This window comes from Gorilla gorilla, chromosome 9, assembly GCF_029281585.2.
Source record: "Gorilla gorilla gorilla isolate KB3781 chromosome 9, NHGRI_mGorGor1-v2.1_pri, whole genome shotgun sequence".
NCBI classification, from domain to species: domain Eukaryota; kingdom Metazoa; phylum Chordata; class Mammalia; order Primates; family Hominidae; genus Gorilla; species Gorilla gorilla.
In genome coordinates this window covers 69,314,409-69,340,745 of record NC_073233.2, presented here as the reverse complement: position 1 = coordinate 69,340,745, position 26,337 = coordinate 69,314,409, and the positions used below count along the sequence as shown (strand labels likewise).

Below are 26,337 nucleotides of genomic sequence, written 5' to 3'. Positions count from 1 at the left end.
GTGACTGGCGGAAGCCACACAGCCAGGGAAGGGGTGGGATTCAAACAGAGGCCTGAGATTTTCCTCCCAGGACAGGTCTCATCTTTGCCAAGGGTGCCAAGGTTTCCACTTCTGAAGTTTATGGCACCTTGGCACTTGGGATGAGAGCATTTAGGAATTACAGATGGGCTGCAGCCATGGTGTGGTGGGGGTGAGCTTGGGGGATAGGAATGTGCAGAGGCCAGTGGGTGGGCTTCCAGACCAATGAAAGCTGGGCTAAAGGGGGCAACAGCTGGCCAGAGGGTTCCAGAGATTCCTTTGACTACACATATGGCTGGTGAGTCTTGGGAAGCAAGACGACCGGCTAGTGCCATGAGGCAGATGTCCTCAGAGGGGCTGTCAGAGCTAATAAGGACCCTTTGGACAAATTTCACTGGAGTTGCAACTCAGAGTGTGTGTGTCGTCAGGGCAGCGGGTGGAAGAGTGCTGTGTGAAAAGGCCATCCAGGAGCAGTGGCCTGTGGAGGGATTTGATGGACGGGTGAAGTCTGGCTGAGCTGAGGGGCACATTTGGCCTCTCCCTTTGAGGGTCTCAAGTTTGGAGGATGGCACAGATCCCATGGACTCACACAGGGTCCGTGCAGGGAGAGACAGAGAAAGATGCCAACTGGCACAGTTTCCCCGTTTTACAGATGAGGAAACTGAGGCACACAGAGAGGAAACTACCCAAGTTCATCCAGCAAGGCAGAACTGGGAGTAGAACCTGGGTTCAGAGCTCCCAGTGAAGGGGCCAGATGGAGGGTAGGGTGGTGGTTCTGGAGGGCTCTGGGCTGAGGGAGGGTGGCAGGCCCTGGCCAATGAGGGTGTGACCTGTACCTGTCCTCCCCAGGGGCGCCCTCGCGCGACGTCCTGCTGGTCTCTGCCATCATCACCGTCAGCCTTAGCGTCACTGTCGTCCTCTGCGGCCTCTGCCACTGGTGTCAGCGCAAACTGGTGAGGCTCCTGAGGGCCCCTTGGAGGGTGGTGCCTAGCCCTGCACACTGCCCCCCCCCCCCCCCACACACACACAATTACAGGCTTGGGAATTTTCCCAAGGGTGCACACAGGTGACTCACCTGTCCGCATAGTCAGGGGCACTTCCATAGAAATTCAGACCGCGTGCATACGCATGCATGCATGCACACCCTGCGTTTACCTGGGTCTCAGCCCTATACTTCTGTTTATATACCCAAAGCCATGCATCTAGGGACACATTCGGGGACAGACTTAGGACTCACAGGCATTCGCACGCGAGCAGCTACACACACGCGCACACACACGCACACACGCCCTGCCTCCCGCATAAAGCACCGCAGGCACACACGCGCAGACTGAGAATAGAGCCCCCACTCTAAGCACCGCGCCCCCTCCCCTCTGCCCGCTCCCCTCCATGGGCGTGGCTGAGCCGGTGGCCAATGCGGAGGCGCCGCCCGCCCCACCCCCGCACATCCATCCTGGCTCTTGGGTTTGTACAAGCACAAACGGCTCCTTTTCATTTTTAACGAGGGCTGGGGAATTAAGGAGCAGGATTAGTCCATCAATAAGTAAAGAGACCGTCGGGAGGGACATTCATCCCCTGAGGGCGCCGGTAGGGGGAGCGGGGCTGAGCCGCCCGCCCGGCATCGCGCCGCCCCGCCCAGCCCGCAACCCACAGCTCCCCGAGCCGAGCCGCTGCTCCGCAAGACCTCCACTCCCGTCCCCACTCCTGCCGCTCGGCCCAGAAGTGTGGTGGGACTTTGGGGGCAGCAGGGGGCGAGGGGGGCGACGGTGGGCCCGGGGGTGTCCGAGGTGCGACGCCTTTGGCGGAGTCAGGTGAAGGAGGGTCACTAGCAAGCATCCCCCATCTCCCCGGGCCGAGAATGGTGGGAGTGGGAGCAGGGCACCACCTCTGGGAACCCCATTCTCTTCCTGCGCAGCCAAAGGGGGGCCTTAAGGACAAGGGGGGAGCACTGTGGCTGTGGGCACTGGGTGGGTAGAGGCTTCATGCCCCACTCCTCTGGAGGAAGAAAAGGGGCAGATACCCTTGGGAAAGGGTTTTGGGGTCTTGTGAGAGACCTGCGGGAAAGACCTGAGAGTCCCAGAACCCAGCATGCCTCCTTCAAGAAAGGCAAACTGAGGACTTTGGAGCATGCGGCTCCATCCTGGGTGTTGAACTTCAGGCAGCTCCGACCCCTGGGGAGGAGCCATAGTGGAGGCCAGCTCTGCTCCCTGTGCGAGTGTGTGTGCATGTGTGCAAGTGTGTGCATGACCCGATCCCCCTCTGCCTGCAGGTGTGTGGAACCGGGCTGGCTGCCCTGCTTTGTTCCTGGGTCCCCTGTGTCTGCATCTGTCTCAGAATTTCAGGAAAGGTGGTGGAGGAGGCTGGGCCATGTGCCTCTGTGTGTGAGTGTCCTCAGAGGCTGGGGGAGTGGCTGAGCGTACCTGCAGCCCTGAGCATCTTGTTGCAGGGCCCCTTAGGCTGTCTTGCTGTCTGTCTGGATTTGAAGGCCAGGGAAGAAGGCTGCATGAGCAGGCGCTGCTGGCGACCTTGTGTGTGTGTTCCATGTGGAGTCTGTGCTGAGTGTGTTGACTTTGAGGGTATTGGTGCACTGTGTGTGTGTGTGTGTGTGTCTGTGTGTGTCTGTCTGTCTGTGCGTGTCCGTTCACCCCTCAGTGGTGGGATGTGCATCAACTCATCAGATCCCTGTGTGAGCCAATGCTGGGGTCTGCCCCACCCTCCTGGCCTCCTCTGCATATGTGCTGCAGTGTGTGTGTGTGGATGTGGGTGTTGGTGTGTGCGGTGAGAGATGACTTCCAGGACCCAGGTACAACTGTAACTGGTCTCCACCCCACCCTCATGCACCTCCAGTCAGGGGCAAGGCCTGGGGACAGGAGTTCAAAGACAACAGCTTTTGCAGCAGATGGGGGGCTGTCAGCACAGGAAGGACCTTGGGAGCTGAGAGATACAGAAGCAGCCTCTTCCCTGGTCCCAGCCCCTCCCCACAATCCCCAGACAGGAACCCTCCCAGGGTCCAGACCACAGGCTGTCCCTCTTGACTTGCTGTGGATAGAATGCTACTCTCCCCAGTCCCCCAAGCCCTGCCACCCCCTCCCCTCCGCCTCAGGGGTTCCAGAAGCCAGGGAGCTCGTTGATCAGGCTGTCTCCTTGCTCCATGGAAGGGACTTTAAAACGCTGTCCCCTCCCCCAACACACACAGTTGTTGGGCTCTCCTTGCCTGCCTGTCCCCTCAGCAGCAGTGACGTGATACCCTGACAGCCCAGATCCCATTTCCAAACATTAATAACTTCCTTAATCTCCAGCTGGCTTTTTCCGGATCAGCCTGGCCACCCCTCCCTGAGAAGCGGGCTGGTGGTGTTGGGCTGCTTTGGAGCTGCCTAATGTCACCTGGACCCTGCCTGGTTTCCTGTTAACTTGGGTTGTCCCCCTGCCCTCCAAATCAAGTCCTGGCCTGGTTCCTGCCCCCTATAGCACCTCGGCTCCTGCTGCAGAGGTCGAAGCCAGAGGGGAAGGTTCTCGGAGTTGGGGAAGGAAGAGGGGCAGACAGAGGCTCCCAGAATGTCTGTGGGGGCGTGGCTCAGAAAGGGCTGACCGTGCCCTTCCTGGCCTCGGGGAAGGGGCAGCGGCCCTGCCTTACGAGAGGGTGCTGGCCGGGGCAAGCTCTCCTGCCAAGCCAGAAAGAAGGAAGAGAAGGGCGAGGGGTGGCATGGGATGCCATCAGCAGCCCCACACTTGACCCACACTGCCTGTGTGCTGGAGAATAGTGGGGCGGGGCTCCTGCCTGAGGGTCCTGCCAAAGGGGGCCTGAGGTCACTGTGGCACAGCCGCATAGGATCTTCCCAGTTGGAACTGGGAATTGTTTGAGATTTGGACCTCTGGGTAGTGATGGGAGGGATGGGAGATGGAGCTGTGAGTGGCAGCTTTTGTGAACCCAGGGTGTCCGGCATCTCTATATTTCAGCTCTTAAAGTTCTGACTTAGAGGTAGCTGCTGGGGGCCCAGACTCCAGGGTGGGCGGGGCCATAGAAGAGACACTTCCAGGTGATGATTTCTGAGAACTGCCCAGTACCAGCTTCCACACTAAGTACCAGAAACCCACAGCCTTGCCTCTGTGGGAGCACGTGCCGGGAGATAGGAGCTGAAGTAAGTGAACAGAAATACTCATATATGTGATGAGAGCCTGGAGGGATGAGGAGTCTTCCTTCTAGGGGTTCATATGGCGACACCATTTCAGAAAGGAGGAAAGAGGCCAGAGAAGGGAAGACACTTGGCTAGGATGACGGGGGAACATGCAGCATTGCTGGAGCCAAGCCCCAGGCAACCCTGAGGTGTAGGGCACTGCTGGTGGGATGAGGGAGCTTTGCTGCCGGTCTCCCTAGATAGGTGGCTCCCGTGCCTGGGAAGGGGCTGCCCCTGGCAGGAGCATCAGGGAGCATGGCTGTGACAGGAATCATGGCAGTGGCAGTGACAGCTCTTACTCTGCTTTAGAGAGGATGGAATAATTGACTGTTGTGGCTGTGGTGCTGGTGCACATGACAGGGTGTTGGGAAGCATTTGTGCGCGCACGTGTGCGTGCATGTGTGTGTGTGTGTGCAGCCAGGGAGGGGCAGGCCAGTGCCCAGTGGGAGAATGCGCTGGGAGAGGCAGCCGCAACCCCCGCACAGCCCCTGTCCCCCGACTGCCCATATCAGCCCTGGACCTGGCCCAGGTCCGTGGCCCATGGGTGCGTGTGAGGACGCTTGGTGGCAGCCAGGAATGTTAATGGGGCTAGGCTCTGCATGAGCTAAATTTAGAAACCCAAACTGAGAAGGTGAATGGTGCTCACCTTCCCGGCAGCAGGCCCAGTTGCAGCTGTGGCCACGGCCCTTCCTTTAGCTGGAGGACCTGGGGTACCCACCCGCTGCCCTGCCCCCTCCCTCCCCCTGCTAGTGTGAGGGACTCTGGGGGGCAGGGGCCCAGGCTGCCTCCCCGCAACTGCCTCTGAGTCAGCGGGCAGTCTCTCTTCCTAAGACTGCCTTCCTAAAACAGCCTTGCTCCTGCCTCACAGCCCCAGGGCACAAGGACCCCCCAGAGAACCCCCAGACAGTGGTGGACACAGCCCCGAGCAGGACTGGGGACATGGCCTTCTCCCCGCCCCCACTGCTCACATCACTGGCCACTGCCAACCTTGCCCTGCAGGATGCCACCCCCACCATCTGGGGGCAGTGACGTGGACAGTGTGACGTGGCCAGGCGCCTGAGAGCCGTCTGTCCGTGGCAGAGGGAACTGTGTTTCTGGGAGCTAGGCCAGAGCCCCAGGAGATAGGCAGACAGGAGGGGCTGATCCCTGGGAGTCAGGGATGAGGTTCGGGTCGAGGTGGGTGGGGCAGGTCCTAGAGCCCGATGGGGCCCAGGAGCTGCCAACCGGGGAGCAGGCATCCAGGGGATTGGCCCCCACCGCGGTGACAGCCTCGCACACTGGTCCTGGCCTTGTTGCCACGGCCCGACTCCAGTCTATCTCCTTCCCCTCCGGGTCACTGTTCTGGGGAGGTAGGGAGGGTACAGTCCTGTTCCCCAGGAGTGACCCCAGTGCTATCTCCACAGGGCAAACGCTACAAGAATTCCTTGGAGACGGTGGGCACGCCAGACTCAGGGCGTGGGCGCAGTGAGAAGAAGGCTATCAAGTAGGTGCCAGGCTGCTAGTTTGGGATGGGGCCACACAAGCAGCCCAGGTGGGAGGAGCCCCTTCTCTCCGCCAGCCCCACAGACCTGACCACACACTTTCACTTCCCCCACACCCCGATGCCATGCTCTCTACACCCTCCACACACCCCCAACAACTCAGGGGCCCCGTCTTTTCTGCCTGTGCCCAAGCCCCTCGCAGTGCTCCGGAGTCCCTGGCCTCCGTTTCCGCTGCCCTCACCGCCAGCACCTTCTGCGCCCACCTCAACCCTGGTTGCCGCTTTCTCATCCCACCCTCCTGTCACACACACTGTGCCCACCACCCGCCGGCTTCCCTGGACCTCCAAGCCCCTCTCATGGGGCCCCTGCTGCTAGGCCGGGGAGGCCCCTCCCTAGTGGGCCCCAGGTTCTTTTCTCAGATCCTGCCAGTGTTTGAGGATGACCTGGAAGTGGGGAGGCAGACACACCTGTGTCTGGGCCACTCGGGGAGCAGAGCGCTGGGGAGCAGTCCCTCCCTCCCCGTCAACCCCACCGGCCGCTGTGTGTCTGGCTGTCTCTGCCTCACCCAGGTCTCCTTGTTCTGCCGTAGAGCCCTCTTCAAGGAGTCTGCCCTCCCACTGCAGACCACCTTGGCCAGCCCTCTGCTGAGGTCACTGGGAGACACCAAGAGAAGTCCCCCACCCACCTGGCGGGGGACTCAGGCCCCCTGGGCTCTGGAAATGGAGGCTTTTGCTGGGGGGGAGGCCTCTGTGCCCACTGGCCAGTGGCCCCAGCCCCTTCCTCTCTGCTGAGCCCAGAGGTCAAAGTAGGGGTGGTAACCCCACATCTCAGCCTGGCCTGGACCAAGCCTGCCAGCCAAAGGGCTCTACCTAGAAGCCGAGCGCCCCATCCCTCCCTACCTCCACTCTTCCTCCCTCTGAAGGCCCAGCCACCCTCCCCCTGCCCTCTGGCCCCTGCCCACTGCTGGTCTCCCCTGCCTTCCCCTGTGTGTCTTTCCCCTTCCGTTCCCTTCCCTTTCCTATTTCTCCACCTTCTCTTCTCCACTCCTCCCTGACCCTCCACCCCGCTCCTGAGGGCTCCCTCCCAGGTCCTCTTCTGCCCCATTTTGTTCATCTCTTGCACTGATCCTGTTTGAGGCCTTGGTAGAAGCTGTGTGCATGTGTCTGGAGTGGGGCAAGAGGAGGCGTGGGCCAGGCTGAGGCTAGGGGAGGGCGGGAGGCTCAGGAGGAGGCTGTGGGAGACTTTGAAGCTAGGTTGGTTGCCCAGACTCCGGTCTTCAAAACCAAGTGCTGGCAGGGCCCAGGGGCTCTTGCAGAGTGCAGGCCCAGGCTTTCTGAAGGCGAGGGAGCACGTGGGGGAGCGTGGCCAGCTCAGCACCTGTGCCTCCTCCAGGACAGGCCGTTTACAGCCGCTGGCCAGGGCTGGGGGCCTGCCTCTGCCAGGTGATCATAACCTTCCTGGATAGGGGTGCGTGTGGCAGGGCCCAGAGTCCTGGAAAGGGCCCACAAGAGGAGACAGGATTCCCAACCAGGGGGAGGGCGGGCAGCAGGCTGTGCCAGGCTGGGACCAGTGCCCATGAGGGCTCTCTAAGACAAAGTGAGGCAGCAGCGGCCATCCAGGCCGCCCAGCCAGCGGGGGTCCTGCAGCCCCCGCACTCACAGTCCTAGCCTGCCCCCGATGCTGCTGAGTGGTCAGGCCCTCTGCCCCGAGGGACAGAAGCCACCGTGTGTGTCTGCATGCACCTAGGCCTTTGCTTCTTTCCAGAGAACAGAAAGGTCCCAAGTCAGTGGAATCACAGGTGGCAGAGCCTCCTTCCTGCACAGCCCTTCATGGGCTTAGGACCCCCAACAGAGGATCGTCTTATCAAGGATTCTGGGAAACTGTTCTTTAGCAGTGCTTTCCAAGCTGTGTTCCTCAGGGCCCTTGTGCCCCACAGATGAGTCATAGCTATTCCACGAACCAAGGGTCTCATGGCCAACTAAGTTTGGGGAACACTGCACACTCTATCTCCCTCTTGGCGATACTGATATTCATGGGCACATTAAAGGCTCTGAGAAGTCCTGCGGTAAAGGAATCAGTGTTTCCCAAATTTCTTTAATCAAAGATCCTTTTTTCCATTACCGCAGTGGAAAAACCTGAGAGACCCTGGAGCTCTTCAGAACACAGGGTGGGAGACAAGTCTGGCAGTGGTGACTCTGGGTGGATTTTTTTTCTGGGACCTCGGGCTGGATGGCCCTAGATTCTGGAGATCTGGAGGGAGCAGGAAAGAGAGGCTGCTACCTGCTCCATCTTTGTTATACCTGACGCAGGGAGGCCCCATCCATACCCTCGTGTGAGGCTCTGCTGGGAAGGGACATCTGTGGTGGGAAGGGGTTTTTTTGTCAAGGGATTAGGTTCCCCTGGGGCCTGTCCTGCCTCCTCCATACCCACCACTTACTGCCCCTGTGAGCTGGCTCTACGCTTTGGCTTTGAACCCTGTACACAGAGTCCCCTGTGAGACATTTCCAAGGTCTACTCTGGACAGAGAAATCTGTCTACAGCAGGGATGCCCAACGCCACCATCTCATCTGGGCCTATGGTGGCAGCTCAGCCTCTCTTCATCTTTCTCACTTTTGTGCCTGAGTCTGAGGTTGAGAACCAAGGTCAAGGTCAAATTCTAAATGGAGGAAAAAGCAGGTCCCACAAGAACATGTTTGCTTGATCCTGGGGGGTGGGGTGTGCCCCCGCTGGCACCCTTCCCTACACTGCCCCAGCTTGGCTTTGGGGAGCGGCACAGCCTCAGTCCTCCCCAGGCCCACCCCAGCGCTCTTCCTGGGGCCCCTTCCCTAGAGGCATTCCCGTGCCTGAAACATGGCTGCCTTCCAGAATAGTCACTGTCTCTATTCCCCCTGTACTCCCAGTCCTGCTTCTTGGGGTCCCAGTAGCCTGATGAGCTGGTGGCGCCCCTTGTCCTTGGCTCCCAGGGTTTCCAGGCCATGCCCTCCACCAGCCAAGGCTTCTGCCACCCACCCCCCCTGGAAGTCCCCACGTTCTCAGGAGAAGGTGGAGAGTCCGGGCTGAGGGTCCCTTCCAGACCCAGCAGCTCCACCCTGGAAAGGGACAGGGACCGGGACCCAGGGAGGGGCTGCCCCAGCAGGCAGGCCAGGGACACACCCAGAGAAGGACAGGTTCCCGCTACACAGGCCCCAGAACAAAGGACCGAGGGGCCCCCTGGTTACCTTAGTGACATCCTCAGCAAGGTCAGAGGCCCGGGAATGCTCCCCTTTCAGGGGAGTGGGGTGACCCAGCTGCCACATTTGCAAGGAGTAGAGATGGTCTCCAGCTCAGCTGAGATCCCCCAGTCTTAGGTTAAGGCTGCAGCCCAGCCTCACGGAGTAGAAGAGAGAGCAGAGGAAGCCAGGGAGCCCCTCAGGCCAGTGGGAGGAGGAGGAGAAAGATGGGCAAGGGGCTGGGCCTGCCCCAGGAGGGCCTCAGTGGAGAGAAGGTGGAAGAGGAGAGAACCTTGAGTTCTCCAGTACTAGAGCTTTTATTCTGCAGTGAGAGAGTTGATAGTATAGCAGTTACAGCCAGTCTTCTCCTTTGACAGGCAGGGAAACTGAGGCCAGGAGAGGTAGGGCCCAGCAAGTTGGCACCTGGGCCTGATCTGCCTTTCAGCTCCATCTAGCCAGAAACCAGCACTCTCCTTCTCCCACTCCCCCTGCTCACCCCAGGCCTCATCCCCAACCCTTCTCCCCTCTGTCCCCCTCCTCTCATCATTTTCTCTCTCCTACCAGCTTCCCAGGTGCGAGGCTCCAGTCTGCCGCCTGCCGCTTGCCTCCTTTCTGTGTGGCTTCCCGGCCCTCGAGTGCGTGCATGTGTGCATGGGTATGCTTGCACATGTGTGCGTGTGTGTGTATGCGTGTGTGTGCCAGGCACAGACTGTGGTGCCCGCCTGCCTTTCTTCCTCCCGCAGGAGCTGACCCACGAAGCCCCGCCCACTGTGTGCCCGGCCCCGGGGTCCTGGTCCCTTCTGCCCCCGCAGGACTTGCAGTTCTTGTTTCTTCTTGTATCTCCCTGTTTTCTCCCCTCTCTCTCTGCCCCTCCAGTGATCTAGACAGAGACTTTTGGAATAACAATGAGAGCACAGTGCAGCAGAAATGGAGCTCCTACCCTCCCAAGGAGTTTATTCTAAACATTTCACCCTACGCCCCTTATGGCGACCCACGACTGTCCCTCAAGTGAGTGACTTTACCTGGTTTGATCATATGTACCGAGTATCCGCGCACGCCCTCCTTCCCTCCTCCTGCCCCCACCCACCTCTGGACCCGCTCACTCCCTCTCTCCTCTCGCTCCTGTCCCCCAACTTCCCCACCCATCCACCCCATGGGCAGGCCGACCATGGAGACGAGCAACCCCACCTGCCCCAACCCACCTGCCTGCCCGCTCCCGTCCCCTCCCCCAGGGCCAGCCTTGCAGGAGAGCCCCCTCGGCAGCCATACCTGGCCCCCCCAGCTGGTCCCGGGGCCCACCCCACCTTCTGTGCAGTCAGGATGGGGTTGCCCGTTTGGGTCCCACCCCCTCGGTTGTGGTCGCTTCTTCCTCCCCGCTGTGTGCTGCCGTGGCTGCTCGGTGGTCGGTGGTCGGTGGTCGGTGGTTCGTGGCGGTGGTGGCGGTGATGGTGGTGGTGGTGGTGATGAACTCTGACTAACACGGCTTTCTCTTTCTCCCTGCCTTGGGGCCTCCTGGCCTGGACAGCCCGCTCTTCCTCCGTCGTTAACCCTTCGTTGTCCTGTGGGATAGAGTTGGAGGTGGCTGCCCTCCCCCAACCCCCGCCGCCCCTGCCCCAGGCGGTGGGAAGGGGCCCCCCCTCCGTTGTCGTGGTGCGTTGTTCTCCGACCCCCAGCCCGCCCGGTCCCCCTCTCTCCTCTCTGCAGGCTCCGCTGTTAACCCATTTGCAGTGCTGATGTCTCTCTCTCTCTCTCTGTCTGTCTCATGTCCGTCTGTCTCTCTCCTCCTCCTCTCTCACTGTCTCTTTCTTCCTTTTATCTGTTATTGTTTTTCTTCCTCTTCCACCCCCCGACCCCCACGTATGGCCTGCCCTCTCTCCCCCACCGCCACCCCCGGTGCCCCTCTGGCCTGGCTGCCTCGTGCATGCCTCCAGTGGCACCCTCCTGTCGGGCGCCAAAGTGGCCGCCGCGGCGGGGCTGGCGGTGGAGCGGGAAGGCCGGCTGGGGGAGAAGCCGGCACCGGTGCCGCCACCCGGAGAGGACGCCTTGAGAAGCGGCGGGGCTGCCCCCAGCGAGCCGGGCAGCGGTGGCAAGGCGGGGAGAGGCCGCTGGCGGACGGTGCAGAGCCACCTGGCCGCAGGGAAGCTCAACTTGTCCAAGTGAGTGATGGCGCCCCATGGCTGCCGGAGCCATGAGCTCAGGCCTGCCCTGCCAGGGTGGACAGCGGGACCCCTGGCATGCCCGCTGCTGCCCCCAGAGGTGCCGTCCTCGGCCCCTGGCTCATTCCATCCCTTCATGAGACTCTCCCATCATCCTTGCCATCTGGCACAACGAACTCAGCCATACAGTGATGCATTTCAGCCTCTGGCTGATGCACCATCAGTCCCTTCCTTTGCCAGTGACCAGGTCATTCCATTTTCTGCCCCCAGGGCAGCTTCATTTCAGTCCCTGGGTCATCCCATCCTCTTTGATTGGCCGCCCCATCTCAGCCACCAGGTCATCCCTCCATGGGCAGCAGGCCTGTGGTTGTTCCATCTCATCCTGGGAATCTGGCCCACTCTCAGCCTGACAATCACCCATCAGCTCCCAGGCTTTCCCTCTTACAGCCAGCAGATGGCTCTAGACCCAGAAGTTGAGCCATTCCATTTTTGACCATCGGTTGACTCCATTGGCTGTCCCAGTCTTGCTTGAACCATACATCATCTGTTGTGGAAGCCACTCACGAGCAGCTGCAGGCTGCCCCATCGGTTCATCCTCATCTCAGCCATCCCCGTTGGCTGTCCCAGTCTTGGTCACCGAGCTATCCCACCACTGGCTGTTGGGACCGTGTATTCCTGGAGGTTGGGTTGTCAAACCCCAGCTAGCTTCACTTGCCAGATGTCATGGGGTGTTCTAGACATCAGGCAGAAGGAGCCGTCCCCTCTGTAATAGCTGTCTGAGCTTGTCGAACAGTCAGGCCCACTCTTGGCTGATGGACGTAGGATTGGCCCCTGTTTTCCACAGACAGTATATCCCCTCTCATGGGGCAGCTTTATTCTCATCTTGGCCTTTGGAAACTTCTGATTCCCCTCATCAGAGCCCTTCTAGGCCCTGAGTCCTTTGAGCTGTGACCAGTCTCCCTTGGGGTATAAATTCCATTTTCAGAAGTTGGAACTCCCAGCTAATGGAGCAGCCTCCCACTTAACAGGCCAACAGCCCTGCCCCTTCCTAGCTGTTGGGCCATCCTGTTGCCTCAACTGGGGGCCCTCCTGATTCTCTTCAGAAGACCTGTGGTTCCTGCCATTGGGAGCTCTGAAGGCCACCGTACCAAGATCTCTTTCGCTAGTTGGCTTGAGTGCACACAAGCCAATTTCTCCCAACGTCTGGCCCCAGGAGGGTCCCACAGGGAAGCCACACACCCCTTCAGAGAGCCCAGCCCAGTGCCCCACCCTCCCAGCCTGCCCCGGCCAGTCTCCAGGCCGGTTAGGCCTCCATGCCATCCACTGGCTCCAGGCCTGGAGGAACCAATTTTAGTTTCCTGTGACTGAGAGGTTGTAAATTGGACTAATTTTGGATGTGATAGGAAACCAAAATGAGGTCACCAAGGAGGGGGAGGAGGCAGCTGCCAATGTGCCGCCCTCCCTCTGCCTTAACCTGCCCCCAGGGAGCTGTGGGCCTACCTGGCCGGCCAGGCCTGGGCCTGCCCCTGGAGGTAGCCCGGATTTCAGGCCTGAGTTAGGCAAGGCTGCCACCCCTCCAAGACCCCAGCTAAAGCTACGTTTTGCTTTCTCCTCTTTCTTTCGCTCTCTCTTTACTATACTCTTTCTCTCCCTCTTTCACTCTCTCTTTTTCTTTCTCTCTCTCAGCGCACAGGGGTAGCCTAACTGTTGTCTTTTGGTTCCCAGGGTAGGCTCAGAGGGTGAGCAAAGCTGAGGTCTGGTTGCGGTGGTGAAGGTGGCTCCCAAGGGCTCTGGGGCCTCCTCCCTTGGGCAGCCCAGGGGATACTTGGCTGCCCCATGGCCCTAGACCAGAGGTCAGCAAACTTACTCAGTAAAAGGCCACTTGGGAAATATTTAGGCTTTATAAGCCATATACTCTCTTGCACAATGACTTAACCCTGCCATTGTGGAATGAAAGCAGCCAGAGACACTATGTAAACTAATGCCAATGGCTTGGTTCCAATAAAACTTTATTTACAGAGACAAGCAGCAGGCTAGATGTGGCCCACAGGCAATGGCTTCCCAACCCCTCCCCAAGACCACTGGATTGAGAGGTGGAGGGAAGGGACAGAGGAGGAGAAGATTGGAACCCCTGAAGTTCCAAGATGAGAAATGATTCACCCAAAGCTGCTCATTCAGCCCAGTCTCTGGCTCCGCTCTGGTGCCTGGGGGCAGCCTGGCTCTGGCCCTGCCTGTGGGATATGGTGAAATCTCCAGCCAGCGCATGAAGCAGACAGGTTCTCCAGGGGAGGCCAGGGACTTCTGACTCCAACCACTGGCATGGGGAGCATTTACCAATACAGCATTTTCAACACAGCCCAACCTCATTAGATCCTCATGGCAATTCTGTGACAGAGGAAGCTCGGGGATTATTTTATTACTCCCATTTCATAGATGAAGAAACTGAGGCCCAGAGAGGTGGAGTCACTTTTCCAGAGTCCCATATTTAGTAAGTGGCAGAGGTGGGGTTTGAACCCAGGTCTCTCTGAGGCTATACTGCATCTGACCAGCCATGTCCTAGTTCTTCTCTGTCCTTGCCCTACTTCCCAGTGCATTTCAGAGATGCTGATGGGCCTGTGGGAGAGCATCCCCTTGCAGATGCATCAAAGACAGTCACCCTGTTCTCTGTTAGAACTGCGGTGAAGTGACAGATGAGGGGATACTGGGTTCCACCCTGTCTGCACTCTTTCTTGGTCCAGTCCTCTGACTGGGAGATATTTCCAAGGTCCCAGGAGAGGATGCTGGACCTTGGAAACAAAGAACCCTGAAAAGAGGGCAAAGATCCATGCCAGAGCCTGAATTCTAAGGCTGTGCTGGCCACAGGGTGGAGGTCTGCCGCTTCCTTGCCTCTGTGGACAAAGTATAAGAACTGATGGCTTCCCCGGCCTCCCCAGGATTACTAGGCCAGCTCTGCACTGGCCTGGATTTCTTCCTGTCTCCAAAGGATGCCAGTACTTAGAACACAGAGGCAGACTTTCCTGGTGTCCCCCAGCGAGATAGCGGGAGGGGCCACAGCAGCTCCCTCTACCCCTCCCACTCCAACATGACAGGCAGCCGCAGGGCCCAGGGGACCTGCCTTCACCACGCAGCCTCGGCAGCACTCGCAGCCCACTCAGACCGGCAGGGAGGTCGGCCTAGCCAGGAGGTATTCTGGCACTAGCTGAGCCAGGGCCAGAAGGTGGGTGGGCAGAGCCGACCTGGGGCCTCAGGGTGGGCGCGAGGGCTTTGCAGCCTCCTGGGCGAGGCAGTGGCGGCGACGGCGGTGGCGACAGCTCCGATGGAGGCCTGGCGAGGTCCGGCAGCGCGCACCCTGCACTGGGGCCTCCTAGTCCTGGCCCTCGGCTTCTTTCTCTTCCACTGTGATCCCTTCATCTGCTTCTCCTTTCTCTCCTCTCCTCCACCTGCCCCAAGTTTCGAGGACTCCACCCTGTCCACGGCCACTACCCTTGAGTCTATCCCCAGTTCCACGGGAGAGCCGAAATGCCAGCGACCCCGCACCCTGATGCGGCAGCAGAGCCTGCAACAGCCGCTGAGCCAGCACCAGCGGGGCCGGCAGCCCAGCCAGCCCACCACCAGCCAGAGCCTGGGCCAGCTGCAGGCCCACATGGCCTCGGCACCAGGCCCCAACCCCCGGGCCTATGGCCGGGGCCAGGCTCGGCAGGGCACCTCGGCCGGCTCCAAGTACCGGGCGGCAGGGGGCCGCAGCCGCTCCAACCCAGGCAGCTGGGACCACGTGGTGGGGCAGATTCGAAACCGAGGCTTGGACATGAAATCCTTCCTGTAAGTCCTCCCCTTGAGCGGGCCGGCCCCCACCTCCCTGACCCAGCCTCCTGCCCCCCAGATCTCCTTGGGAGCAGCTGGTTGTATGTACCTCCCGGCCCTCCATCCCCTTGGCAGGGTGCCAAGCAGACTTGGCAGCCCCCTCCTTAGCCTCTTGTGGCTCCTGCCTGAAGGCCACCACGGAAGAATTCTCAGCCACTTCCCTATGAGGACCCCTGCCCCCTCAGTGCTCTAGGGCTCAGGGAAGTTCCCCCTAAAAGTTAGGTGGAGACACTGGACAATGCCCTGAGATACATCTCTTCTCCCCAGCTAGTCCCAGGCTGCTCTTGGCCTCTTGGCCAGTCTTCCTTCACTCCTGCGACCTCTCTCCTCCCCCTTCTGCTCCAAAACCCATCCCTTTTACTCATCTCCAGCCCTGCCTCCTCCCCTGCAATTTACTTCTCCCCTGTAACCCGACTCTGCTAGCCTTCTTGGCCCACACCCCTCCCTCCCTCCCTCTCACTTCCTCTATCCCTGTCCCTGCCACCAGCCCTCCCCCATCTCTCTGACCTTCTATAGCCACCTGTCCTCCAGCTCCCGCCCTGACTTCCCAAGTCTCCTTCCTCCAGTAATGACCCATCCCCTGAGGACAAATCTGAGATGTTGCCCCAAAGCTTTAGAAAAGGTTGTTTCTAAATTGGAGCTTGCTTTCAAGTATATAGGTCTAAGAAGTAACAACACACCATCAGTGTCTAACCTTAACCATTCCCACCAGCCATTCGCCCACCCCCTGCTCTCCCTGGAGGGGCCCCACCCAGGAAGCCCCCTCCCCAGCATCTCTCTGGACATCTGCCCCCCACTCTCAGAGCCTAAGACAGGTCTGGGCTGCCATCCCCAACATCACCCCCCTCCTTTGCCCTAACGTGAGCTTCCTTCCAGGCCCTGGGGATTGTTCCCATCGCCCAGGTCTTCCCTGGGAGCACTTTTCACGGAGCAGGAGACCAGCACACTAAGCCTGGGCGAGGAGAAAGGGAGGAGGAAAGGGAAGCATTGGCAAGATATAGGGATTCTGAAGGCAAGCAAGTTCCTCGGAGCATCCTGTCTCTCCTCTGAGACCTCAGCCAGGGCTTCCCGGGCAGATGGCAGCACTGCCCTGGGAGAGGCACCCCACCCGAAGAGGCCCTGCCATGCCAGCTTCCCATACCCGTGCAAGTGGCCCACGGCCAGCAAGACATGCTGTCTGTGACTCTTTGGCAAATCAGGACACCATATTCTCTGGGGCTCTACCCCACTCAAGGACCTGCAGGAATCTAACTGGACGCCTGCACAAGACGAGATGCCCAGAAGAGCCTCCGGTCTTCCAGGTGGCGGTTTGTTTTGGGACAGAGGCTGTGATCCAGGCGTGGATCTTGGAGAGTCGAGGGAATTGGTTCTGCGTGGCTTGAACAGAACTGAGAGCCTGCTGGGCCCCTGCACGTCCTTGCTCCTCCCCACCTCAGACTGTCTTATCACAGCTGTCACCCTACTTCCTGTTCCAGCAGCCATTAAACTGGGCCAGGGGCCTGCCAGGAACCTGGGTACCATCTCTTCCCTGCCTGCTGCCTTCTCAGCTAACTGGGATTCGTCCAGCATCAAGCATGCAACAGCATCCTCTGTCCCTGCTCTGTGCCCCAGGACAAGTCTCATGTCCCCCTAGTTGCTGGCAACCTCCAGAGCTCACCTCAAGGGTCGGCCAACTTTTCCTAGAAAGGTCCAGATAATAATTTAGGCTTTGCAAGAGGCATGTGATCATCACATATTCTTTTTTTCTTTAAAACAACCCTCTAAAAATGTAAAAACCACTCTTAGCTCGTGGGCCGTAATTTGCCCCTTGCTTTACAATTTAGCTGCCCTGTTTCTGAGGCTCTTTACTTGCTCAAACGCTGGTGGCTCCAGTAGAGAGGCAGGTGGCGAGGGTTGTCCCGACGCCCCATGATCCCACCCACGCCTTGCAGGGAGGGCAGCAGCCCTCTGCTTGATGGTCGTGACTCCCCTAACATTGCCAGCCTCTCCCTCCACTCTCCAGCCCCTGCCCCTCATCCTAACCCTCGCGTCCTGCAGAGCTGGAGAGAGTGACGAATCGGGAATTTATGCAGAGGAGCTGTTCTGGTTTTAAGAAGAGAAAAAGGAATATCTGAAAAATGCATTAACTGGGGAAAAAACATGTTTTCACTGAGTTTGCCTTCCCCCAGCACAACTAGCTCCCGAGCAGCCAAATGGAATTTTACCAACTCTGAAACAGTACCGGTGGGCAGAAAAGGAGGATTCGTCCTGAGGGAGGGTACGGATTTGTTTCCCGAAAGTTAGATCCCAGCACAAGGGTCAGCCTGGAGTAACTGTGCCCAGGACCAAAGACGCAAAGACAGGGAGGGGCACAGCAGCCACTTAGCTCCCTCCGTCCACTGAGACCCCAGAGGTAATGTCCCATTTTCCAAGACCCTCGTGCCCTCGCCCCTCACCTCAGAGGCTATTTCTCGCCTGTTTGTTCCCTGTTTGACAACTGCTCTGAGAAGTTAGAGCAAGCTCTTCCTCTGTAAACCTCGCCTCCCTTCACAGTGGTTGAAGTGGTAGACTTCCTGACCCAGCATCCTCTCCCTTCCAGAATATTCCGTCAGCCCTACTGTCTTCCCTTTGGCCCTTGTTGAGACGAGCTTTCCTGCCTGGCCTGTCCAAGAACCCCTCCCTCTCCTTTTGTTCTGATGAGAGGCCCAACGCTGGAGGAGCTCCACGAAGCACCCAGAAAACGCTCGCGGACTCTGATGGTCTTCAGGGACAGCAGGGTCACCAATGATGCTCCCTTCTCCCCTCCTGGCAAATGCGGGTAACCTTGCAAAGACCCTGCCAAGTTGCCCGATGGTTCTCTGAGAATGCCCCCTACTAAAGGTGTCACACCTGGCCTCATACGGCTGCCCACATGTCCACTCCAAGAGAGTCTCGCCTTCTTGCCTACCCCCTCCCTGTTCAGCCTTGACTGTGCTCCCTCAAAGCACGATCTCTCACTGCAGGCACAGGCTCCCTGCAGTCCTGCCAAAACTTCTCCAGACCTTGCCAAGTTCCTGCACATTCTCGCCGCCTTGGCTTGTGGTGCCTTCTGGACCTCTTCTCCAATGAAAGGCCCTTGACCTGGACTCAGCGGTGGTGCTCATTCCCTGGATCTCCAGCAAGGAGGACACAGGAGACAGCCACTATGGCCGAGTTGCCATATACCACAAAGGACTTTCATTCTCCTCTGATGGGCTTGTATATCCAGGAGCCGAGGGGAGGTAGCTCCTTAGACCCTACCTGGCTTCAAGGACATCTGGTTGACCATGACACAGCGTTGTCTATGAAGGGCTTCCATAAGGACAGGGTGCAGTGCCCATTGGATTTCGAAACTTTCAAAGCCTGCGCGGTGCCGGTGCAGGATAGTGACGGAGCCCCTCCCTCTTCTCCCAGTGGCCCAGATGGTCAGAGCGAGTCCAGCTGGGCATGCATTAGCAGTTGGAAATCTGTGGGGTCCCAGGGCCTGTGCTCCATTCCCCCCACCCTATCCCCCGTGTTCCCTTGGGACTGTCCCAGCCACAGGCCACCTCTGCAGGCCTCTGCCCAGCCCCTTGCAGTTTAGCTCTGGAGAATCTTGCTCTTGGCTCAGACCAGTGGAGTCTCAGGCCGTAGTCAACTCCCCTCCCTCCCTGCCTCCACTCTCCCCACTCTATCCTGCAACTGTTGACACTGCTGAAGTTTGCTTTCTTTCCTGCAGGGCCAGTTTCTTACACTTTTTTCTTCTCTCTCTTTGTCTCTGTCTCTCTCTCTCTCTTTCTCTCTCTCTCTCTCTCTCTCTCTCTCCTTCCCCCCTGCCCCCGCCCACGGGGCCTCCTCGTTTCACCCTGGCCTGTGGGCTGCCCTCCCCGGGCAGGGAAGGCCGGATGGTGGTGCTATCCTTGGTCTTAGGGCTTTCGGAACAGGATGACTTTGCCAATATCCCTGACCTGCAAAACCCAGGAACCCAGCAGAACCAGAACGCTCAGGGGGACAAGAGGTACGAGCACAGGCGAGGGCCTGCGGCGGCGGCGGCAGAGAAGGAGGCGCGGAGAGGCCGCCTGCCTCGACCGGCCCCGGCTGCTGGATGAGGTGGTGGTGCCTTCAGCGGATGCTGGAGCGGGAGGACAAGCCCCCTCCCCAGCCGGTGCCCTCACGCACAGCCACCTCGGTGGTGTCCCTGGGGTCTGAGGCCACTTGCGGCCATCCTGGGACCATTCTGGATCAGGCCTGCTCTCCGGCATGCTTGCCCCAGCCCGGAGCAAGCGCAGCCTTTTCTGCCCCATCTTCCTGCTTGGCTCCTCTCTGCTGCCCCTCCATCTTTCATCTCTGTCCCCACCCCAACTGGAAATCCCTGTTTCTCTGGTGGTTGGTGGGCGGGGGGGATGTCAGGGAAGGGGCGCCAGCCTGTTCTCCCTCATCCCCACCCCCTCAACCTCCCTCTTGCCTGGAGGTCCTGTTGGGCTGCTTGGCTGATGGAAGAGGAGCCCATGGTGGGAGGGTCTGGGGCATGGGAGAGGCCTGGTGACCAGAAATAACCAGAAGGCTCTCCCCTGAGCCGGGGCACCAGGAGGGAGCTGGGGAGGGCCCGGAGTGGTGCAGGCAGCCGTCCTGAGCAAGGGTGAGGCCTGGCTTTGTTGGGCTCCTTTTCACTGCGGCTGGCCTCGGGACCCTGTGGAGACTGGGCATAGCCTGTGTGGCCACAGCACAGGCCAAGCAGAAGGCTGGTCACTTAAACTGCCACAGCCTCAGCTATCAGGAATTCAGGGAAGCATCTCCTACTGTCTCCGTCTCAGGGAGGGGGTGGGGCGCTGCTCATGGGCAAGGGGTAGGGTGGGAGGTCCCAGGGTTCAGGTGGCATCCCACAGCTGGGGCCAGTGGATGCCTGACCTTAGGTTGGGTTGACCACACCTGTGGTTTCCAGGATGAATTAGCCTTTGGGAATCATGGGAGGAGGGCTTGTCACCTTGATCGGGTCTGCTTCCCATCAGACCAAAGGCCTGCAAGGAAGCATGGGGCCTGGCAGCCAAGACATCTGCCTTCCAGCTCTGGTTCTGCCAGAGCCTCATTCTGCAGCCTTGGGCAAGTCACAGCCCCTCTCTGGGTTCTCTGTTCACTTATCTGTCCAGCGAAGGATTGGACAGGCTAACCTCTAAGGAATGGCCCCTCAGGCTCAGATATGCTAAGCTTTTCATGAGGGAAACAGGCCTTTGGGCTGGGGCATGTGTCCTGTGAACTGGGCAGGGACTGTTTGGACAGGCCATCCTGAGGCTCTTGAGAGGCCCCTAGGGGCCAGAAGGGACTGTCCCAGGCTGCTGCCCTGGGCTTGTGGGCTAGGGAGGATGGATAGGCTGAGAGGCAAGATGGCTGGCTTGCCTGTCCCTCTGGTGGCTCCTGGAGACCACCCCTCCCAGTTTCTTCCCATCCCGAGTCCACAGTTGTATGGTCTGTGGTGGGCAAGGCTGAAAGTCCCCAGAGAGTGGGGTCAGGTCTTTCACTGAGTGGCACAAATGGTGTCAGGCGCTGAGCCCATGTGCAGGGGTACTGGAGGAGTGGAGTCTGCCATCCCTGACCCACCTGGGCACTACAGGAGCTGTGACTTCCTGAGCCAGGATCTCAAAGCTGGGCTGCAGGGCAGTCAGAGGGCCACTGGGAGGGCCAGGGGCCAGGGGCGAGAAGGCACACAGGGGGTGGCTGGCGTCCTCTGAACGCCCACTAAGAAGCTGAGACTGGTGCTGGGAAAGGTGTGAAGCGTGAGGGAGCAGAAGCAGGCTGGAAACGAGATTTCACATCACCCATGTGTTAATGAACCGGCTCCATTGTCACCCACAGTCTATTTTTACCTCCTTGCCACTTAGGTCTCACTCCATGTTTAACACACCCATCGCTTCTAATCTTCACATCAGCTTGTCCCCTGCCTTCCTGGGAAAGGTGGTGTGGGGGTGGAGGCCGCGTGCCCTCACCACCACCCAGCCTGACTTTCCGAGAGGACCGTGCCATTCTCGCTTCGTCATGCCCACCCATCCTGGAAACATTTCTCATGGCCACCGGGGTGCTTCTCGGGTGGTGGGCTGCCACAGGGGTCCAGAATCCAATGCTTCCTTCCCAGCAGACTCTCCCCTTCCCAAAGCTTGGCACCAGCACCACCCACTGGGCACCTGGCAGCTTAGGGCCCCACCCCTCTGAGCTCCTGGACCCTCAGACCTTGGAGTGGTGGCCTTGGAGCGGCTGTCCCTCCCTCTTCAGCCTTTCCTTCTAGACCCAGGGTCTGCCCTTCTGCCCCCAGCCCCACCTTTCCCTCCCCAGCTGACCCCTTGACCAGATGTCTCTGGAGGAAGGGGTGGTGGCCCTTGGCTGTCACCGGGGAGGACACTCAGCCCCCTTGGTCTGTGAGCAGCAGGCTCATGGGAGACAGCGTCGCGGGAGGAGGAGTGGCCATTCCAGGTTCCAAGCAGCGTGGGAGTGTGTCCAACAAGCAGCGGGAGATGGGAGGGCCAGTCACTGCCTCTGTCCCCACGATTCTTGGTGTCCCTGAAGTCCCCCATCTGGGATCCTTCAGCTCCTGGGCCTCGGCACCACACTTCAGACTGCGCTCCCGGGAGGGAGGGAGGCCCTGGCTCCACGCCCTGCTGCGCCCATTCCACCCTCAGCCACTCTGCTCGTGTCCACCCCCTCATGCTGTCTGCCATCGTTTCACCACTGCTCTTTGGGATCCAAATGGTTTCCACCACGGCCCACCCCCACCCCAAGTGGGGGACAGGGGAAGGCGGGGACCAGGCCACCCCCATTGCTCTCCCTACTCTGAAGCCACCATGTTCCTCTGTCACGGTGTGTGTCCCCCGCCTCCTCTCTGCCTCTCCTGTTGGCCGCACGCTCCTCCCTGTCCCCTCGTCCACCCGGCAGCCTTCGCACGTCTCTGACTAACTTTCTTGGCCTCTCTCTCCCTCTGTCTCCTTTCTCCCATCTGCTCCTCACAGGGCTGCCCTGGGCCGGTGATGGGCCCCTCGGCCTCTCCCTCTGCCTCTCTCTGTGCCTCTCGCCTCTGTCTTTCTGTCCTGTGACCTCCGACAGCTTCAGTGGTGCTGACCATCTTTCCCAGGCTGCTTGGCAGCTGTGCCGACGCTGCGGCGTGGCCAAATAACTCTAACGTTCTCATATCTTCAGCAGTCAATCTCACACTCTCCCTGCTCTTCCACTCTGTTTCTAACCTGACTTTACCTCTCCAGCTGTTTCGGGCTCCTTTCCTTCCCCCTGCCTGCCCGTGTGAGCATGTGTCCTCTCGTGTGTGTGTGTTTGTGTGTGTATGTGGTGCGTGCGTGTCCACATGTCCATGTGTGCCATGGCCCTCTGGGAGGGGCGCCTGCATGTCGCTGGGTGGAGTGGGCGTTTCTGTGTTGTAGAGGCAGGGCCAGGTTTTCACAGCAGGTGTATCGTGCTTCTGATAATCAGGATGTTGGGCCCTGAAACCACTCCCTGCCCTTTCCGTTTCAGTTTGTCTCCCTTCACGTGCACACGTGGCATGCCTGGGTCTCCCCAATGCATCTCCTCTCGGGATCCCTGCGTGCCATCGCTGTATATGTGTCGTCACTGCTGCTGTGGTTGGCCTGCCTGTGGCCTCTGCCATCCTCTCCCTGCCCCTCTGGATGTCTGTGGGGCTCATGTGCATGTGTGTGTGTACATATGCACGCACGTGCGTGTGTGTGCGTGAGTGTGTGTATGCGCATGTGCGTGTGTGCGTGCGTGTGCGCGTGTGCGTGCGTGTGCGTGCATGTGCGTGTGTGTGTGCGCACGTGCACCCTGCTTTGGGATCCTGATGTCTCCCCTCCAGGGCCTGGCATATTCCATGCATGTCTGTCTGTGCCTGTCGTGGTCACCTGTGTGCTGGAGGCTGGTCTCTACCAGAGGGCCATGGCTCATGTCCACCCTCAGCGTGTGGCTCCCAGTTTGTGGCTGTGTGCTCTCAAAGCTGTTCTATTTTAGCCTGTCCTGAGCCTCATGCTACTGGTCCCCCATCTCCTCCTCCCTACCTACCCCTACCTCTCTTCCTCCTCATGGGACATTCCATCCTGGTCCCTGGGCAGGCTTTTAGTGCCCCCTTCCTGACCCCCAGCTGAACGGAGCCTGGGCTCACCACCCAGCCATTGGGTCAAAGAACCCAGCATCCTGGGAACGGCATGGAGTCAGGTACAGACAGGGCTTCTCGGTGGTGCCCGTCTTTCTGTGACCCTGGGTGAGAGCCTTACCAAATGCACAGTCTTCAGCAAGTGGGAGAAGGATGGGAACTGGGGAGCAAGGGGGTGTAGGCTCACCCTATCCAATATGGGGCCATTAAACTAAATGAGCTTACATTCAACAAAATTAAAATTTCAGCTCTCAGCCACACTGGCCACATTGCAAATGCTCAAGTGCACACGTGTGGCATGTGGCTGCTCCACTGGACAGCACAAATACAGAACACTCTGTCACCGTGGAGAGTTGTCCTGACCTCACCTGGTCAGTCTCACGTCTGGAGGGTGGGAAGAGAACTCTTGATGAGCCCAAGCAAACACAGGTGGGGCATCTGGGAAACACATTCTGGGCGTGTTTGCAGAGGGTAATGACGCGGAGAGGCACCTGGACACACCACACCATGGTGGAGCCTCCCCCTTCCAGGCTGGGGGCGGATGGGATAGAACAAGCCTCTGGGGAGTGGGGGCAGTGGCCAGCTCAGAGACCGACTATGCAAGCCAATGACTGGAGGGTGGGGGGTTTCTGGGGAACAGGAAGAATGGGGACACCCCCCAAAATATCCCCTATAGGAGTAGTTAAGCCACAGTCGCCTGGGGTAGAGGCTGCAAGGAGAATGGGCCCTGGGCATGGGTCTCCAGGGAAAACCAGGTGTCCACGTGGACTGGAGTACCGCTCCTGCTGGCCCGCCGGGGATGGCAGCTGCTGGGGTCTTCAGAGAAGGTTCTGCCACCCCCCGGGCCGGGGTGCCCAACCCAGCTCACTTCCCAGCCCAATCTCATTTGGACTCCCCTGCCCCCAGGTTGCCTGCAGGAGGGAAGGCGGTGAACACAGCCCCCGTGCCAGGCCAGACACCCCACGATGAGTCCGACCGCCGGACCGAGCCACGCTCCTCCGTCTCAGACCTCGTCAACTCCCTCACCAGCGAGATGCTCATGGTGAGAATGAGGGAGGCTGCGCTGCTCCAAGGAACTGGGCTGGGAGGCCAGGGGCAGGAAGAAGAGGGACATGTGTGGGAATGGGCAATGGCATGGGAGTAGCCAGGCAGGGGAACTGGGTCAGAAGCAGCCTGGAGAGCCAGGCCCAGCATGGTGGCCACTCGGCGCTTGGTGACTGAGTGTCCAAGGCCTGGGTTTGCTTCCCAGCTCTTTCACCAAAGTATCTTCTCCATGTCTCAGTTTCTTCCTTTGACAAGTGAAAATAAGAATACCCATCTTGCTTGGATCCCTTTGTGGATTGAGAAGGGGCCAAAGAAAACCCACTCATGCAAGATACTTTCAGGATCCTAGAGGGAAAGGCTGGTGGGCAGAGGACTCAGGGCAGAAGATGTCCCCTCCTGAGAGTGATGTCCCCTTAATTGGAGGTCTGGGGTAGAAGGCCTAGCCCAGTGACCTGCCCCATTCCCATGGCTGGTGGCCCCTGAGAACAGGAGAGCAGGAATCCACTGGTCCCGGCTCCTCTGAGCGGACAGCTGTGATGGGGTGCTCCTGTCCGCACCCACGCCCCACCAGACGCCACCAACCCTGTGGGATCCTAGTTCTAGGTTGTTTGGCCCAGACAGAGGTTGTGGTTCCCATGGTGCCCCCAGGGGGGCAGCAGTGAGTCACAGCCACTTGCCCCACCTGTACTTTCCAAAGACGCCCTGGAGGGAGAAAACTGGGGAGATTGGCAGGCAGGGATTAGCTCAGAAGTCTCAGGAAGGCTTGAAGAGGCAATGAGGCTGGGAACCCAGCACCTGCTCTGTTCCTACTGGACTTGACCTGGGACACTTCATCTCCTTGGATTGAATCCCTCCCTTCTGTAGAGAGAAGGAAGTAGGCTTGGGAGCTCCCAGCCCTCCCCTACTGCCCTGGCACCAGAGCCCCCACCCTTCTGCCATGTAGGGTTCCAGCCAGCTCTAACCATCCATCCCCACTGCCCCTTCTAGCCTGGCGTTTCTCAAATTGCTACGTGCACAGGAATCAGCCGGGAACCTTGGTAAAATGCAGATTCCTGGTCAATGGGCCTTAGGTGGGACCTAAGAGCCTGCTTTTTTTTTTTTTTTTTTTTCTTTTTTTGAGACAGAATCACTCTGTCCCCCAGGATGGAGTGCAGTGGCACAATCTCAACTCACTGCAACATCTGCCTCCCGAGCTGAAGTGATTATCCTCCCTCAGCCTCCCGAGTAGCTGGGATTACAGTAGTACACCACCACGCCCGGCTAATTTTTCTATTTTTAGTAGAGACGGGGTTTCACCATGTTGGCCAGGCCAGTCTCAAACTCTTAGCCTCAAGTGATCCACCTGCCTCGGCCTCCCAAAGTGCTGTGATTACAGGCATGAGCCACTGCGCCCGGTCTATCCTGTGGTTTTCTTGAATCCACATTAGAGCATCAGATTTTCTGCATCCTAGATCTGGTCACCTTGGGCCTCCCCACCTCTCCCCTTCTCCCTGCCCGCCAGGCCCCTGTGTGTCTGGCCCTCCACTGCCCTCCTTCCATCTTCCCCCACCCAGGAAGACTGGCCCCGGCTGTCTTCTCTTCTGGATGGGCCATTGCCACAGCCCACCCTGCCTCCCTGCACAGCCCCTTAATTGGTTACAGCTTCCTGGCAGCCAGGTTCCCAGAAGGGACAGCCGCTTCCCAGCCAGCTTGCCTGCCCCTTACTGCCCCCAGGGAAGGGCCGACAGCTGCAGCCAGCGGAAGGAAGGGCAGGCCTCATCTCCCTCTCCTGTGTTGGGAGGATGTTCAGAGGTGGGAGGGCAGAGTCTAATTGCACAGCTCTGTGCCAATGCTAGGTCGTTGATGTTAACAGCCATGATAAGATAAGCAGGGCAGAATCAGCCCACTGTGACCTCAGCCTGTCCTGGTCTCTGGACCCTGGGCTGTGGAATCTGGGGGTCAAGAGACAAGAGTTAAGCACCCAGAGCTAGCCAAAGAAGGAGCTGAGGGGCAGAGGTGTCTGAGAAGAGGCAAGGCCACACCTGCTTCTGGGCACCTCCTGCCCTGGTATAGGGGTGGCTTGCTGCTTTTCGAGGCTGACTTCTGCTGGTGCAAGCGCTCAGGAAGCACCTTCCCTGACTGTGATGGGGTGGCCAACCTGGTTGCCATAGAGATGGCTCTGTCCCAGCTGAGTAATTAGGGCCCAGGGTTGTGGCTTAAGAAGGCTGGGAGTGGGCATAGAGCTGCCACCCCTTTCCCAGGTGAAACCTACCTGGCCAGCCCAGGCCTTCCCAAGAC

General features: G+C 59.2%; 1 protein-coding gene across 8 annotated transcripts in view; it reads left to right on the top strand.

Moving 5' to 3' along the window:
• Window positions 1-26,337, top strand: part of SYT7 (synaptotagmin 7) — a 65,733-nt gene that overhangs the window by 24,020 nt on the left and 15,376 nt on the right. For 2 of the 8 annotated variants that reach the window (XM_019037130.4, XM_055354275.2), the window contains exons 2-8: window positions 868-971; window positions 5,597-5,676; window positions 9,760-9,891; window positions 10,815-11,039; window positions 14,490-14,858; window positions 18,772-18,894; window positions 23,923-24,058. In XM_019037130.4, the coding sequence (XP_018892675.1) occupies window positions 868-971; window positions 5,597-5,676; window positions 9,760-9,891; window positions 10,815-11,039; window positions 14,490-14,858; window positions 18,772-18,894; window positions 23,923-24,058 (1,169 nt within the window). The remainder of the gene's footprint in view (window positions 1-867; window positions 972-5,596; window positions 5,677-9,759; window positions 9,892-10,814; window positions 11,040-14,489; window positions 14,859-18,771; window positions 18,895-23,922; window positions 24,059-26,337) is intronic. The other 6 variants (XM_019037131.4, XM_019037132.4, XM_019037133.4 and 3 more) reach the window with 6 other exon arrangements.